This window comes from Microcebus murinus, chromosome 15 (genome assembly GCF_040939455.1).
Source record: "Microcebus murinus isolate Inina chromosome 15, M.murinus_Inina_mat1.0, whole genome shotgun sequence".
Classification (NCBI taxonomy): domain Eukaryota; kingdom Metazoa; phylum Chordata; class Mammalia; order Primates; family Cheirogaleidae; genus Microcebus; species Microcebus murinus.
In genome coordinates this window covers 38,560,357-38,578,424 of record NC_134118.1, presented here as the reverse complement: position 1 = coordinate 38,578,424, position 18,068 = coordinate 38,560,357, and the positions used below count along the sequence as shown (strand labels likewise).

Genomic DNA, 18,068 nt, shown 5'->3' with positions numbered 1-18,068 from the left:
AGATCTATAACTTCCCCAATTTACTGACCTAATCAAAACTTACATTTTTAAAGTAAATAAGTTAACGTAGTTTAATAGGATATATTTCCCAATAAAACTACTGATTTTCTTCTTATATTTTTAAAAAACGACTTTTTAATTGTCTATTCTAATTTTTATATTAAACCAATGGTAAATCGTTTTGTTTACAGAAATTACCCTTTTCCACTTGCCCAAACTTGGATAAACTGTAGGATCATATTTAAAAATTCCTGTTCTGAAAGTGGAATAGTCTAAAAAATAAAATGTTTTCTGGTATTCTCTTATAAATGGTTTATATATAACATACATTTGATTGTAAAGGTTTTTAGAAGTAGGGACAATTGTATTCACTTTTGTTTCTGGCAAAGTCCTTAGAATAATGTACACAAAAGGCATCCAGCAAGTATTTAATAACCAGTTACTATAAAGGTATTTATAGTGAATAAATGTGTTTATTGAAGTAACTGTACTTTGAGAATAAGGAATTAAACAGGAATCTGGACATAAGAATAAAAGATAATTTATTACATTACCACTATAAAAAGCATAGTACATATTCACATAAGTGTTAAAATCACAGGAAATTCAAGAATGAGAAGTTGATGCAAGTATATTTTTAAAACTACAAATGCATGCTGGTTTTTAAAATGTCCTTCTACTAAATTTACTTTCTATCATAAGAAAAAAATACCCAAGCCTGAAGTGAGAAGTGTACTAATACCACGTATTAAAACTTGAAAAAAAATTTTTGGTAGGTGATTTGAAAACAATTTTTATGGAAATTCACAATAGGTATTCTCTACTCTGAATCTACCTTAGTTTGTACACCCAGCACTAAACTAAGAAAATAGGAAGCATTATGGTATAAAAACTAGTAATGCCATGCAAAACCAATTTATTTATAATAACAATTTATTTAATAATAATAAATGGTCACTTCATATCATAGCAACTTAGCATGATTAGAGAATATTAGCTTTGAGAAGGATTACTGACTGGCAGTGTGTTGCTGGCATATGTCAGAATTATTCATCAACCTGACAGCAATATTAACCACAATCCATTTCAGTTGCTTCATTTTATCATTTTCTGACTAATATTAAAAAACAATGTCATTGGAGGCTGCTTAAATTAAGTGTAGAGTTAACTTCTGTTAGAGTCATTCAAAAACTTCTAGAAGGTAATTTCTAATAGCAAACCAAATCTGCAATACAGAGTGCTAATGCTTAATAGATGTAAGTTTAGAAATACAGTCACACAAAATAACTTAAATAGACTAGTTTCCTATTTTAAAAATAAGACTTCAACAAATCCTCTAAATGTATCACAACATCCATATCCATATATAAATATCTATATTTTTTTATATATATAATTCACACTTTGCTGACCATAGTATTAAATTCTAGGGAGAGTTTCATAAATGTATTTAAAACTAATATACCACATTGAACAATAATAACGTATAAAAAGGTAAGTATATCCATGAAAAAATTTCTTCAGGGTTATATAAAATAAATAGCAGTTTGATACATAGGATACCCCAAATTATGTAATTTGCTAAAGGTCCCTCTACTTATAAACATAAGCAGACTGATACATGTCTAACTAAATCCAAATATTCTCTATTCTGGTCCTCTAATTTTATTTTTCCAGGCTATTTTCCTCATATCATGTTGATATTATTTTTAGAAGACATTTGCACTTACCTTCCAACTCACCTATTTTTATTACTGATTTTTCTTGTTTTATGATTATTCACTTTTCATAACATCATGTTCTTGTTCTATTAATGCAGTATCTTTCTTTTATTTCTCTGAGGGTATTTATTATAGGTTTTTTTTGGTTTTTAAGGCTTCTTCCCCTTCATAAATTGCCTGTTTCTTCTGGTTTCTTTTTATTTTTCTGTTTGCTTTAGTCTGTCATCTATTACACTGGAGATAGGCTTCCTGTGTTTGCTAATATTTGGCTGTACCTTCCTTTTTTAATAATGAGGCACTGAGGAACTGAATGAAGCACATGGAGCATAAACAGGAATGTGAACTCGACTTCACTGAAGGAAAATCAGGTGGGCTTCAAATAAGATCCCTAAATATTAGTATTTTCTAGATCTTTTCTCTTAAGTCATTCACTGAGTCCAAAGGGCAATACAATCTTCTGTCTATGGGGGTGGGGCTGGAATAAGCCTGGCTGCCAGCGTTCTGATAGCATGACAGCAAAATGGGTCTGAGGCCCTTCATAGTTAGTTCAGTACTTAAAGCTTTCAGTTACAATCCTTCTGTTTTTCATCCTTTACCTTAAAACCTCCCTCCCTTTGTGCTTAGTGTTTTCATTTCAGAAATTTCTCTGGTACAGTTTCTCAAAAAAGTAAATCTCTTGTCTTTTGACAATATAGAAGGAAGGGTAGTTGGATTTTGGAATGAAGTAGATATAAAGCAGGTATTCAATATAAAATATTCTTTCTGGGTATACCTGAAATCTACCAGTTCATTGTTGGACAGATCTGAGATCAAATCCTGGGCTTACCACTCGGAAAATAAGTGACCTTGGAGAGTTCATTAACCTCACTACATCTTAGTTTCCTTTTCTGCAAAATAAAGATAGTAACATATTCCTCACAGTGTTGTTGAGGGGATTAAAGGAAAGAGCATATGTAAAATGTTATACTGGAAAGCACCCACCAGGGCTTCCCTTACGATCCTACGAATACATTCTGAACTTTTCCCGTGTCATTCTAACGCTGACTCGACTGCAAACTTTCCAAGGCCAAGGAAGGCAATTTATACCATGATCTCTAAAATCAAAGTGGCATATAACAACATCTATGTTTGACGCCAAGATTAAAATATTTTTAATATATTTTGTCAGCCAATAAAAATATCTAAAACATAATCAAATATGGGGTAATCTTAAGATTTTTTCTCTGCATTTATATTTTATTTAAACAATTTAAGATCCATTATTTACTGTTGTCGTATCATAAGATTTGTTTCCATTTTTAAGCTTGAATTCTTGTGGTTTTACTGAAGCCCAATAAATAGAAAAACAAAGTAAAAGCTGTAACACCTATTATGTTTAAACAATATCCTCCTCCTTCCCCCGCCAAAAAGTTTTCTTTTCCCTCTGTGACATCTAGATGGTATATTGATTCCCAGTGTATCTGTTACAGAGCAGACTAAAAGGACTGGCATTCGTCAGAAACAGCACTTAAAACATAAAGAGATAAAGAAGTGCTGTCTGATCAACAACAGTTAAATGTCGGTAGTCAATTCCAGGTCAAGATGCATGCTGTATATTAAATGTGTGTGTTAGAAAGAAATATCTCATATATAAAAATATACAGATAAATGGGAGAAAGAAAAAAAAATCACTTACTTTTCCTGAGAGAGAGAGAAATAGAGATAACATATATTAAGGACAAACAGCAACCCAGCAATGAGTAAGTAAATTCAGTATAGACTTGTTACTCAGTTCTCTTCAGTTTTTTCAGAATTTACTCTTCAGAACCATTTCAATCCAGACTAAGGCAATGGAAGCTGCTAGTGAATAGTATGTAGCATTGCAAGATAGGTTTTAAAAACAAAATAAACAGAATTTCTTAGAGCTTGGGCCAAACTTTATAATTCAGTTTTAGTAAAGTTTGCTTGGATTCCTATACTGCAAGATAGGAATCAGGAGATCACAGTGCAGGTTCATTTTTCTCTACCTTTCACTTTTCTTGTTTCTGCACTATGGACCAAAATAACAGCTTACATTGTGCTTACAGCCTAAAGATGAAAAATGGGTTTTTTCTTTCCCTCTACCTCAAACTCTCTCTTTCGGTATTTTCCTTAATTTTAAAAATGTTAGTTCTAATTATAAAAAAAAAAAAAAATGTTTGCTTATACCTTGGCCATTCCTGATTGACCCCCTAATATTCAGTTTATTTTTTACTAGGATAGTAATTACTTGATTTTATTCTTTCAAATCTCCAGAAACTAGGATTCCCTGGCATATAATAGTACCCAATTATCAACCAATAAATGAATAAACAATTAACAGTAAGGAATCTCCAGTTTTATCCAAACAGCTTTTTTATTTTTTTTGAGGCAGAGTCTTGTTCTGTCTCTTGGACTAGGAGCTGAGACTACAGGCACGTGCCATCATGCCTGGCTAATTTTTCTATTTTTGTTGAGACAGGGTCTCACTCTTGCCCAGGCTAGTCTTGAACTCCTGGCCTCAAGCAATCCTGCCTTGGACTCCCGAAAGTGCTAGGATTACAGGTGTGAGCCACCACGCTCGGCCCCAAAGAGCTTTTTTTTTGTAAAATAGGATTAATCAAAAAAGCTTGGAGCATAACATAGGACAAAGACAACAAGAATAGGCAATTTGAAAAAAAAAAAGCTTTCCTTTTTTAAGTAATAGAATGTTGGTTGTGTTCTACCAGGCATTTTGGCATGACAAGTGAAAGGCAACTTGATAAAATAACATTAAAACAGACTCAGCAACTGTCACCAAAGAAGACAATGTAGCATGTTGGAGAGTCTCTCTGGGCCAAAACTGATAGAAAGAAATATGTTACTTTAAATCAGGACCCAGTACACACATGTACACACTCCCCACACAACTTGAGCAGAAGAATCATACATGATGCATGATTTTTAAAAAATGTTATGCTATGCTATTGTATTCTTTTTTTTAAAAAAAAAAGTACAATTGTGAGCTGTAGTTTGAAAACCACTGGCTTAGTGTTCAAATTCTGGTTCTACCCAGGTGCAACTTTAACCTAACAGTATCTAAGTTCCTGCCTCTGTGAAGGACAATAATGATGTTACCTACTTAAAGGGTTTCTGTAAGGTTTAACGGAATTAATACATGTCAAATATGTAGACAAAAGCCTGGCATATAGTAAGAGCCCAATAAATATTAGTTAATAAGAAAGTGAGATGTTCCTGCCTTATGAATTCCATAGCCAAGATGATCAAGTTTTCATTTTCAAATGAATGGCTATCAACTGCACTTCAATTTAAAAACATGTAAGTTTTTTTGGAATAGGTATGCAGACTATGGTATAAATACATAGTATATATTCTAAGATAATTATGGTGACCAATTAGAAGAAAAATGATTGCCTCAAATTGTCTTGGTTTTCCTCTCTTAAAAAACTGGTTTATACAATCACTCTCCAAAGCAGAGTATAGAAAAAAATAAATAAATCACAGTTGCAAAGGAAATCTTCCTAATCTACAAAGGAAGTTTGGTATTGAAATGTTTGGCCATCATAATTTGTTTTTATGGTATGACATTTTGTAAATATATTCCTGCCCTGATTATAATTTCTTATAAAGAAAAGACAAAAAGAAAATGTTGATTCTTATATCTTCCAAGGAGGCTGTCAAAATATAAAATCAATGTGTATTTATAAAATATGGATTAATGTCACTCCAAATTCCATGCATGGTTAGATCTGTCTTCTCATCAGTCAGAATTTCAGACTACTGATGAAACAACTAGGAAAGTAGGGGGGGAATCAACTTCAAAACTGATCCTGACTTTTTTTCAGCTTTGAAAGAATTAAACCATTATGCCAAATGAGAGCTTTTTCAATGTAAGAAAACGTTTAATTTTCATCAGTTTCTCAAACTAGATTTGAATTTCTCAACCTACCAACAATATTAATTTGCAATGATTATAAAGAGATATTTTATGTGAAATAAAAGTCCATATTTTGAAGACATTTTTATACTGTTAAATTCAGATTTTTTCTTTTCTGAAAAAATGATCAGAAAAATAATTCAGAAGAAAGGGTGTTGACTACATTAATTCAGTTTCAGAAAGAAAATTCTCTGTGCAACACTGAAGAGATTACCAAATAACATTGTAGCTTTGTATCAAAGCTACTACAACTCCTCTGAAAACCAGCTTTGAAGAAATTAAATGGACATAAATATGCATGAATAATTCAATACATTTTAAAGCCAGTCAGGCTATATTATCCACTTAAGAATGGGGATATGATCTGTTTATGTTCTAAATTAAGCTTTGCACACAATGTTTTCCAGGATTTTACAAGTTTATTTAAACAAATAGTAATGTTTGCAAAATGTATACTATGGGACAAATCTGAATACAATTCTATTATAATCATTATTTGAACAGATATAGCTCATTTATGTATGAGATATATTCCTGAAAGTATGAATAAACAAATAATTGAAAATTGAATCATATTGTAAACATCTGAATAGACCTTAATACTAAAAGAAATGAGATACTTTTACTAAATAATCACCACTATTTTATATATGCAAAGTACAATTTTCAAATATCTGATGTGCTTATTTCAATTAAAATAATGCAGTTAAACTCTAAACTCACTTATTTTATTAATATTTAATGAAAGCAATCAGTACTAGTAGAATTCCATTTTCATGAACCTGAATGACTTTTGCAGCATTTGAACTACTGCTGTATAGGAAAGGAGCTATTAGTTATAAGATATGTAGGTTGAATGTTAGAGCGCCCCACTTCTTCCCAGACCTATTAATTATGCTACTGTTCACTATTCAACTGTGTGCCCTTCAGTTCTTGTTGAAAGCACTTTTTATAAATATTCCTTTTTCAGCTAAAAGTACAAATATTTCACAAAAATTTTTCAAAACAGAAAAATGGATGACTCCACAAATAAAAGCACAAAACCACATAAATGCTATTTTTTATGTCTTTGTTTAGTGGATATAGACATATTTGGATAAAGACTAATGAAAGCAACTGTTTTGTTTTGGTTTTGCTGCTCCCCTTTCTTACTTCTGATGTAACAAAATAAAGAAGCAAAATTGCTATTGATCATCTAGTGGGGCATAAAAATAGCCTGACTTATCATATCCAGAAGAGAAGTTACAAAGGCATTAGATAAAATAATACTTTACCCACCCAACAAAAGTATTTGGCAATTTCCTTAGGAATAGTTGTAACATACAAATAAAATTCAATTTTAATAAAGGATTCTCTTTAGCTGGCAAATAATGTATAATAGGATTTTCTGATATTATTTCAATGAATACTTATAATTTAAAAAAAGCATATGGCCTATATAGTAAAATTGTCTTGGAGGCTTTCTTCTGGGTATACAAGGTTTCTAGTGGGACAGAGAACAAAGAGGAGGTTAGAGAATGGAGGCAGTTGGCAAGAAAGAGTGCTGGTAGGAGGAGGTAAAAAGGTTATGGGAGATTCTGTTCCTATATTAGGATGGCAAAAGAAAAAAATACAGTCTTAGAATACATATGTAAATAGCTTCCCATTTGTCACTATTAGTTGCTATTCCACCAAGACAGAACCAGAGGCCAAGCCCACAATCCATCTTACTATCCACTACATCTTTAAGATTTCCAAAACAAAAAACTTAATAAGCTAGGTGCTTAAATAGAAGTCCAGACTGAAGGATTCTGTTCTAAAAAAGGAAAGTAATTCTAGAACTGTAGAATGGGTATTTATTTAAATGTCATTCAGTTTGTGAAGCAAATTTTATATTCTAACAAATTCATTAAAAATGAGATTTTTACTTTTACGTATATAAAATTCATACAATGGAGAGAGAGGATATAATAGCCTGAGGATTAAGGATCTGTCCAGTGTTTATTATTGACCTACTACATGGCTCATTACACAAGTCAAACTAATACAGTCTTCATTTATTACACCTACATTTATTAGCTCTATAGATTCTAGTGAAATACTATGGGGTCTTAGAATAAACACAATACTTATATGTAAATAAGGCTTACATATATGTGAATAAGGCTTTCCTTTCTACTTATTTATTTATTTTTTAAACAACAACAATTTATTATTTCTCACAGTCAACAGGTCAACTGAGAAATTCTGCTGATCTGGGCCAGGCTTGGCTGCTCTTAGTTGGACCACATTGTTCGTTTGTGCTAAGCAGGCAGTTCAGCTGAGAGCTGGCTTGTTTAGGATGGCCTCAGCTGGGACACCTGCCTCCAAGTGAGTCACATTCCTCTAGCAGGTTAATGCGGGAATGTTTTGGGCATGTTCTTAAGGTGATCACAGAGAAGCAAGAACAGAAACACGTGATGTTTTTTCAAAGCTCTAATTGCCTCTAGTTTGCTAACATTTTTCTTCCTTGCTGGCCTATCTTTTTTTAATGGTGGTAAAATATACATAAGATAAAATTTATCATTTTAACCATTCTTAAGTTCAGGTATAAGGATGGCAGAAGAGAAAAATACAGCCTCAGTAGCAGTAAGTACATTCATACTGTTGAGCAATTATCTCTACTCTCCATCCCCAGAACTTTTTTCTTCTTGCAAACCAGAAACTCTTTACCTATTAAACACTAACTCCCGATTTCTCCTCACCCCAGACCCTGGCAACCATGATTCTACTTTCTGTCTCTATGAATCTGACTAATCTAAGTAGCTAATATGAGTGGAATCATACAGTATTTGCCCTTTTGTTACTGTTACATCCTAAAATGATGATTCAGGGTATTATATTTATTGATAACCCAGGATAGAAAAAGAAAGTTCTTGAAGAATATCTAAAGATGGGCCGGGCGCGGTGGCTCACGCCTGTAATCCTAGCTCTCTGGGAGGCCGAGGCGGGCGGATTGCTCGAGGTCGGGAGTTCAAAACCAGCCTGAGCAAGAGCGAGACCCCGTCTCTACTATAAATAGAAAGAAACTAATTGGCCAACTAATATATATAGAAAAAATTAGCCGGGCATGGTGGCACATGCCTGTAGTCCCAGCTACTCGGGAGGCTGAGGCAGAAGGATCGCTTGAGCCCAGGAGTCTGAGGTTGCTGTGAGCTAGGCTGACGCCACGGCACTCACTCTAGCCTAGGCAACAAAGTGAGACTCTGTCTCAAAAAAAAAAAAAAAAAAAAAAAAAAGAATATCTAAAGATGTGGAAAAATACTTATAAAAAGTTTTTTAAAAAGCATATACATACACATATATTTATTTCTATCCATAAAAGGAGCAAATAAAATAATACAGAATATAATTATTCCTTATTAAGGTATGATAAATTAGGGGAAATTTTTATTTTCTTCTCTACATGTTTTAGCATTAAAAATATCTAATACATGAAAAACATTTATAACTGGAACAAATGTCATATATTTTATTATTTAATTCATTTAACATCTTTATGAGTAGCAGGAACTGTTAGGCAGGGGTGAAATAATGGTGAACAATGGTTCAATGGTGAACAAAAATTCCATTATTATGGAGCTTAGTGGGGGAAACAAGAACCAAAACAAGTAGGTAGAGAAATATGTAAAATGCAGGCCATGGCAAGTGCCATGAAAGAAACAGAGAGTAAAATAGCAGGGAAGAAAGGTAGACAATAATGGTCTTTCTGAGAAGGGTGATCTAAAGCCGTGGTCCCTAACCCCCAGGCAGAAGACAGGTACCAGCCTAGTAGGAACCTGAACCCATAGCAGAAGGTGAGCTCCAGGCAAGCAGCAAAGCTTCATCAGTATTTACAGCCACTCCCTATCACTCGTGTCACCACATAACCTCCGCCTCCTGTCAGATCAGCAGGGCATTAGATTCTTGTAGGAGCGCAACCCTACTGTAAACTGCACATGCGAGGGATCTAGGTTACACGCTCTTTATGAAAATATAATGCCTGATGATCTGAGGTGGAGGTGAGGTGGTGATGCTAGTGTTGGGGAGCAGCTGTAAATACTGATTATCATTAGCAGAGAGGTTTTACTGCACAATCAATGTAATGCGGCTGAATCATCCCGAAACCATCCCCTGGCCGCATTCCCACAGCCCCAGCCCCAATCTCTGGAAAAACTGTCTTCCATGAAACTGGTCCCTGGTGCCAAAAAGGTTGGGGACCATTGATCTAAAGGACGAGAGTCAGGTACTCACAAAGTAAAGAAACGAAACATTAAAGTTGGAGAAGCAAAGCTCTGAATTGGGAAAGATTTATTCTGCATTCAATGATAAGTCAAGAAAGGTCTAGGGAGTTATATAATTCAATATTAGAATTAAAGAGAATCCATTTTGTGTCAGTGAGAAATGGATCAAAGAAGGGCAAGAAGTAACGGGAAATCAGTTAGGAGACTTGGAGTAGTGTCTTTATATGAGAACCGCCTATGATTTTTTTTCATATGTTTTATCATATATTAATATCTTTAGGAGTTGTTGACATTTAGAGATAATGTCTTCTTGAATGTATATGGAAAAATGAACATAATGCAGTATTTTTAATTGTCATCAAGTTTATCATGCACTTTAAACATTTTAACTTTAAATTTGAGAATACTGGAAATATATTTAAAAAATAACTATATTAAAGCTACAAAAATATTTAAAAATTTTTTAAAAGTTATATGAAAATAATGAGATATAATAAAATTTATTTTTATATGCAAGACAATTATATTTCAAATGATTACTGAGAAATTACCTTGGATAAATCTCTGAAGTTGCTGGGCAAGGTAAGATCCAGTTCTTCTGATTCATAATTAGTGATGACCCAGGGAAACACTGGATACTGATTTAAGTCATTATAACTCCGTCCTGGTAGGGGAAGAAAAAATGAAATGATACACAGATTCAGAAATATAATTTACTAAAAATAAAAACAACCAACAATTTTTGAGTGCTAGACATTGTACTCAGTATGCATATTTTATCTCATTTAATCCTCATAATAATCCTATGAAATCAGTGTCATCCCCATTTTATATATGAAAAAATTGAGGCACAAAAAGTTAGGCAACTTGTCCCAAATCACACAACTAGTAACAGTTGAACCATATTCAAATCCAGATTATCTGGTCTCAAAGTTTATGCTCTTTTAAACTACAGTTGCCTGTTTTTTATCATTTGAGAGACTGCTCCAAATAAAATGCTTTAGAAAACAATCTACAATTCTTTAGAAAATAATCTACAATACTTTAGAAAACAATCTACAATTTACAATTAAGACTTTCGAAAACAATTTACAATTCTCCTACTGTTTTTCAAAATCAGAATCCTGTCTCTGCCACTGACTAACCAACCAATCAACTAACGAACTAAGTTTAAATAAATTATCTCCTGTAGACATTCACTAGTCATCTGTAAAATGAGAGTACTGTGCCAAATAACTCTGTAATTTCTATGTAGTTTTCACATTCTATGATCCTCTGAAAATAATGCACAGCATTATCAATGTTGCTTCCCCCACCCCTAAATGCTGCCACATGCTCTTCTAATACCTCTTCTAAACTAATGCATTCATGACATATTCAGATTTATTAAAAATACAAATTAAAGCAAAGGATGAGTTAGTCCTTCTACATGTGTACAGCGGTTTTCTGGATATCACCACTTTAGTGAGGTAGCATAGTGCATGAGATCATTGTTTGGAGTCAAAACACTGGTATTTGAATCCCAGTTCCTACTTACTAATCTGTAACACAGTTTTAGTTAAATTTAATGTGAAGAGACTTTTATGGCTAAAATATAAGAAAAAAAAGATTAATATTGTTCAAAAGCCTTTCTTATCGTGCATTCTATTATCTCCCTTTTTCTTTATCAAACTTATACTGATGTCATATCAATATACAGCTGAATATTAAAGTAGTTCTCTACACAGACTCTTGGTATGTAAGCCTTTTTTATTATCTGATTTTTTAACTTTTTATTTTACTCTATTTATTTTGGGCTTGGGGCCTATTAGGGTAATACAGTTCCTTTTTGACCTACCTGGAAACAATCTTACAAAACATTAACAAGGACAATTTTAATTCAGAGGAAATTATATCACTACATTTTTCTGTCAATAAATTTCTCCAAGATAAAGTAACCAAACTTAGCAGCAAAAATAATCTTTTATAAATCCTCCTTTTATAATTCCTCCCTTACTTCCATCTCCTTCTGATTTAAATGTTAGTAAAATTCTCATCTTGTCAAATCTATTTACATCAGTCTGAAATAATAAAAAATGTATTGTTCCTTAAAAAAGAAAAGTATGTATCTGCTCAGTGTGATTAGATTTTTAATTAAATTAAGCTCAATATATAGTTATTGAATGCCTACTGACTGCCATTTGGGAACTATGTCATTATATCATGAGAACCTATATGTGTCAAAGACAATAGAGTAAAAGAAATGTTAAATGAGATTTAACTCCACCTCTAATGTACATAAAAACCAATCAAAACAAATTATTGATTCTATTTCTTAAAAAGAATATACAGATATATTTAAAGTCAGTGTAGGTACAATAAAAGCTACGTGATAGTAGATCATTTCATAAAATTTGCTCTATAATCATTATTGTGTATTCAATCAATATGGGTTAATTGATTTACTACATGCAAAATATGATCACTAAACTTGTTATATACGTTTCTTGTCTCTCACTACTACTTAAAAATCCTTTTGGGTGCCCGTTATATAATTCCACTAAATTCAACATAACTAGTTACATTTTCTTCATTTCTTTTCCTCAGCTAACTGTCAGATGAACTTCTTTCTAACCAATGAAATTTAGAGCTTTTAATGTGAGCCTCTCAACCTCTAATTCTTTTTTTTTTTTTGAGACAGAGTCTCGCTTTGTTGTCCAGGCTAGAGTGAGTGCCGTGGCGTCAGCCCGCCTCGGCCTCCCAAGAGCTAGGATTACAGGCGTGAGCCACAGCGCCCGGCCTCAACCTCTAATTCTTTATAATACCACCATTCTCGTTCTCCTTTTTCTAACAGGGTCTTTTTTCTTTGCTAAGAGTAATTCCTTCATCTGAGTTCTTGAACCTATCTCCCTCATTACATGAAATGTTACTCATCTTCTCTCTCTTCCAAAGGTTTCTCCCTTCTGCCTTAACCTATCCTTTCTTTAGTAACTAACATATTTAAGAAAATTATAATCTATATCAACAGTTCCCATTTCATCTCCTTATAATCAACCATTTTGCCTACTTTAAAAATGAACTGCTATGAAGTAACCAGTAAGTCCTAGAATGCCAAACCCAAAGGTGTGCCCTGTACTCATTTTGAATTCTCCCTTACCACTCTATATCATTTGATGCAGGTGAGAAATACCTTTCTCTCTCTTTCCCCCCCTTGCCTCTTGAGACATTTGGTTTACCTCAATTCTCCTCCTACTACATCTATAAATTCTAAGATCACTTATTCTTTCTTCTCCTTTACTAACTTTCCTTCTTTCTTCTCATAAACAAGAGCATTCCCTTGACCTTATCTCACTGCTCTCTCTATTATCTATCTTGGTGATCTCACCTTTCTTGGTGATTTGCTCTCTATGAAGATGAAATCCAACATCCAATCTCTCATTTCTGAATACTCTCTATGACCTACAACTTTAAAAAACGCTTTCTTAACTTGAATGCCTTACAAGCACAATATAATCATCACCTTTCCCTAGATCAAATTTTCTGACTTCTTTTTCCATTAACGGCACCACCATTTTCCAAATGATTCAGGCCAGAAGCCTGGAAGTCTTTTCTGACACTTTCTTTTTGTTTACTCCCTGCATTCAATCAGCTGCATATCAAATGTTTGGTGGCTTGTGAATTCTTACTTAATTGATCCTTCCTTTTAATTCCCACTGTCACCTCTTTAATGCAGGCCCTCATTACTTTTTATTATGCAATTGCTTCCTAACTGTGCTCTTTGCCTTATCTCCCAGCACTCAAATTTATCTTACATATTATATCCAAGTTAATTTTTCATACAGTACTAATATTACTTACAAGCTCAAAAACATTCAAAAGTTTCCATGAACTGACTGCTAATTCCTCAAACAGACAGAAAATCTTCCATACCAACATTCTCATTTTTTATCATGTCTTTATGAATATATAATTTATGTACATAGCACATATATAGTATGTACATTCAGACACAAACTATATCATTAATTTTCTCTAGGTATAGTTTACACTTTCCCATCTTTATATGTTTGCTTATGCTTTCAGTTTTACTTGGAATGACTTCTAACCTCCTAGCCATCTCCTCTATTAGCCAAAGTAAAATCCACCCTTACAAGACCACTCAAATTCTTCCTTTTCTCCTTATTCCTACCAACTGTGTCGATATAATTTCCCTCTCTCTCTGACCTTTTAATTGCCACAGCACTTTGAATTTCTTTTATTGACTCTATAAACCCCTTTACTCTAGAATCATGTAAATACTCACATTTGTACTTAAAATAATGTCTCTGAGAGTAAGTAATATGCCTTACTCTCTTTATGTGTCCTTTGTGTCTTTGAATTCAACATCAGTTTGTTGAACTGAATCTCAAGTGTCTTGCATATACCTTCTATTTTCTTTATTCTAGTTGTCACAAATGAAAAGTAATGACACATTTTTAAACTCAAATAGTTTCAATGAGTGATTTTCAATGAAATTACATGATTACAGACCTTATGCAGTGCCATTTGGTCTTTAGATTTTCATTACTAAATATTTTACCACAGTTTTCTTTTATCTATGTTTTATTTTATTGTTTCATCATAAAAGATATTCCTAACTAAGTTATTAACATGTTCTTAAGATTTTATATAGTTCTTCATTTGCACTATTCCACAAGGGTAGGCCATTCTCACTATATGAAATAATTGTAAAATCTCCTTTTCTCTTTTTTATAAGAGTTTTTATACCCATTTTTAATTTCTCTCAAGTAGCCAATTCTTCATACACAAAACTGGAAACTCTATTATCGAATTACTTCTGATAAGGTATTCTAGTAGTAATAATGGCAATAAAAATAAGGTACTTGTTTCAGTACTCAAAATTATCTAACCATGTCACAATTAAGAATTTATTGCTTGAAATAAGTTAATATGTGGACTTAGGTTACCTGCTATCGTGTTGAGAAACATTAAGTACTCAAAATTTGAAATCTCTCTGTGCTGCCATCGCTGGGTCATATTAGAAGCTTTAAAAAGTTGACGAGGACTAGCTAATGAAATACGCCTGCAAGAAAAAGAATTCAATGTAGAATCAATTTAAACTTAAGATTAATTATATCACAACAATAAATCATGACTTATCTGTGCATATTCATTCATAATGAAATCTATAATCCTGAAAAGTTCTATTCATGTTAGACTAATGAATACTAGAGATATTTTAATCTAAAATTCATGGTTAAACAAATGATCTGGACTAGCCATGGATCTATTATCCATGTTCTATTCATTTAGGTAAGCTGTCATTACAATGCTATTATAATATCTAGATTCCATAAAGTTTGATTAATACTAGTATGATTAATAATTCATTGGTTTATTGATATAAAAAGAAGGAATTATGATAACTGGGGAATGCATATAAAACTATTCACATATCTTTAACAATTTTAACAGTCATCTCTGAAAGATAATGTTTGCACATTATAAATTTAAATGTTATATCTGCATATTTGCATATACTTAGTAACAAGTTGAAAGGGGATTCTAAACTATGTAGATGTCTATTCATGGGGTGGAATAAAGGTAAGAGAAACTATCAAGATGTTTTTATACAGCTTAATAAAAGACTATGTTTTTGTGGTCTCTTAATGAAAATAAATACCAATGAATACAACTGACCAATACCAAGAGCACTGGGAAATAAATGGCAGGACTAATTGCTACATTGAAACCCTAGGGCCTCAGATAAGTATGCTGTCACAGTGCTTCCTACTATAAAAAACAAGGTAACTATTTTTTTAAAAGGTTTATTGAGGTATAATTTACATACTCTAAATTTATCTAATTTGTAATAATTCAATGATTTTTAAAAGAGAAAATTTCTAGAATTGTGAAAATATATCACCACAATTCATTTTAGAACATTTTTGTCACCACAAAATTTTGCCTCTTCCTATTTACAGTTAATCCTCATTCCTATCCCTACCTGCAGGCAACTACCAATCTACTTTCTCCCTCTATACACCCATCTTTTCTGGATATTTCAGATAATAATGTTTTCAAGGTTCATCAACATGGTAGCATGTACCAGGAACATATCATTCCTTTTCACTGCTGAATAATATTTCATTGTATATAGAATAGACCACATTTTGTTGATCTAGTTGATGGACACTTAAATAATTTCCAGTTTTTTTTTGTTTTTGCTATTATAAATAATGCTACATGAACATTCACATATAGATTTTTATATGACCACATGTTTTCATTTCTTTTTGGTAGATTCCTAGGAAAGGAACTGCTAGGTTGTATGTTGAGTTTATCTTTAGCTTTTTGAGAAACTGCCGAATTGTTTTCCAAAGTGGCTGTACCACTGTATGTTTCAACCAGCAATGTATAAATGAATTTCCACATCCTTGCCAATACTTGCTACTGTATGTATTTTTATCATAACCATTCTAGTGAGTGTGAAGTGGTATCTTATATTGTTTTAATGTATATTGTTGATCATCTTTTCATGTGCTTATTAGTCATTTAGGTATCTTCTTTGGTGAAATAACTAATCAGATCTTTTCCTTGTTCATTAATTGAGTTGTGTTTTATTATTGAGTTATAAGAGTTCTTTATACATTCTGGATGCCAATCTGTGATGGTTAATTGTATATGTCAACTTGACTGGATTAAGTAAGACACATAGCCAGTAAAACATTATTTCTAGGTATTTCTGTGAGGGTGCTTCCAGAGAGATTAGCATTTGAATCAGTAGGCTGAGTATGGCAGATTGTTCTCCCAGTGTGGGTGACCATTATCCATTCCACTGAAGACTGAGTAGAACAAAAATGAAAAAGGGTAAATTTCCTCTTCTCCTCCAGGTGGGACATTCATAATCTCCTGCCCTTAGATTTGGCAGAGCTCCTAGTTCTCTGTCCTTCAATTCATCCCCACTTTGGCTTAGTCATGGGCTTCACTGGCCTTCAAAGTAGGACTTAATTATACCACTAGATTTCCTGGGTCTCCAGCTTGCAGACAGCATATCATGGAACTTCTCGGTCTCAATGATCACATGAGCCAATTCCTATAATAAATCTCTTATATACCTACACATATCCTATTGGTTCTGTTTCTCTGGAGAATCCTAATACTTAGTGCTTTATTAGATATATGATATATTAATGCAAATGTCTTCTCAGTTTGTGGCTTTTCTCTTCATTTTTAGTAGCCTATTTTAAAGCACAAAATTTTAAAATTTTAATTAAATCCAATTCTTACATTTTTTTCTTTTATGGGTTATGCTTTTGGTGTCACATCTGAGAACTGTTTGCCTACCCCAATATCACAAAGTTTTTCTCCTATGTTTTCTTTTAGATATTTTACAGTTTTGGCTCTTACATATAGGTCTATAAAATATTTTAAGTTAATTTCATAAATAGCATGGGATAAGCATTAAAATTTTGTTGCATGTGAACATCCAATTTTCTCAGCCCTATTTGTTTAAAGTCTATCTTTTCCTCATTGAATTGTGTTGTCACCTTTGTTGAACAATACTGAGCATAAATGTAAAGGTTTATTTCTATATTCTTAATTCTGTTACATTGATTTATATATCTATCCTTGTATAATCACCACATTGTGTTGACAGCTATGGCTTTATAGTAAGTTTTGAAACAGAGTATGGTAAATCTTCCAATTTTATTCTTGTTTTCAAAATTGTTTTTGTTATTCTAGATCCATTACATTTCAACTTCTCAATTTCTCCAAAAGTCTATTGGAAATTTGACAAGGATTACATTTATAGATCTGGGGAGAACTGCCATCTTAATCATATTGAATCTTCTGATCCATGGACATGAAATGCCTCCATTTATTGAGGTATGTTTTTAATTTCTTTTAGACTGGACACCTTTAATTTCTCCATGCTTCCCTCCTTTCTTCTCTTCCTACCATGTTGTACAAGCTGAAATCTCCAATGTAATGCTAAATAGAAGTGCTGAGAATGGAGGACATTTTTACTTTCCTGAACTTAGGGAGAAAGTATTCAGTCATTCAACATTAAATATGATGTATGGTATGGTTTTGGTGGATATTATTAGTTTGTGGAAATTTCCTTAGTTGAGAGTTTTTAATCATGAATATATGCCATGTGTTGGATTTTGTCAAATCCTCTTTCTGAGA

General features: G+C 32.6%; 1 protein-coding gene across 10 annotated transcripts in view; it reads right to left on the bottom strand.

Annotated features, from left to right (window-relative positions):
* Positions 1 to 18,068, bottom strand: part of LRBA (LPS responsive beige-like anchor protein) — a 635,991-nt gene that overhangs the window by 155,877 nt on the left and 462,046 nt on the right. For all 10 annotated transcript variants that reach the window (XM_076010592.1, XM_076010588.1, XM_076010587.1 and 7 more), the window contains 2 exons: positions 14,843 to 14,958; positions 10,448 to 10,560 (listed from right to left, as the gene is read on the bottom strand). In XM_076010592.1, coding sequence (XP_075866707.1) covers positions 10,448 to 10,560; positions 14,843 to 14,958 — 229 coding nt within the window. The remainder of the gene's footprint in view (positions 1 to 10,447; positions 10,561 to 14,842; positions 14,959 to 18,068) is intronic.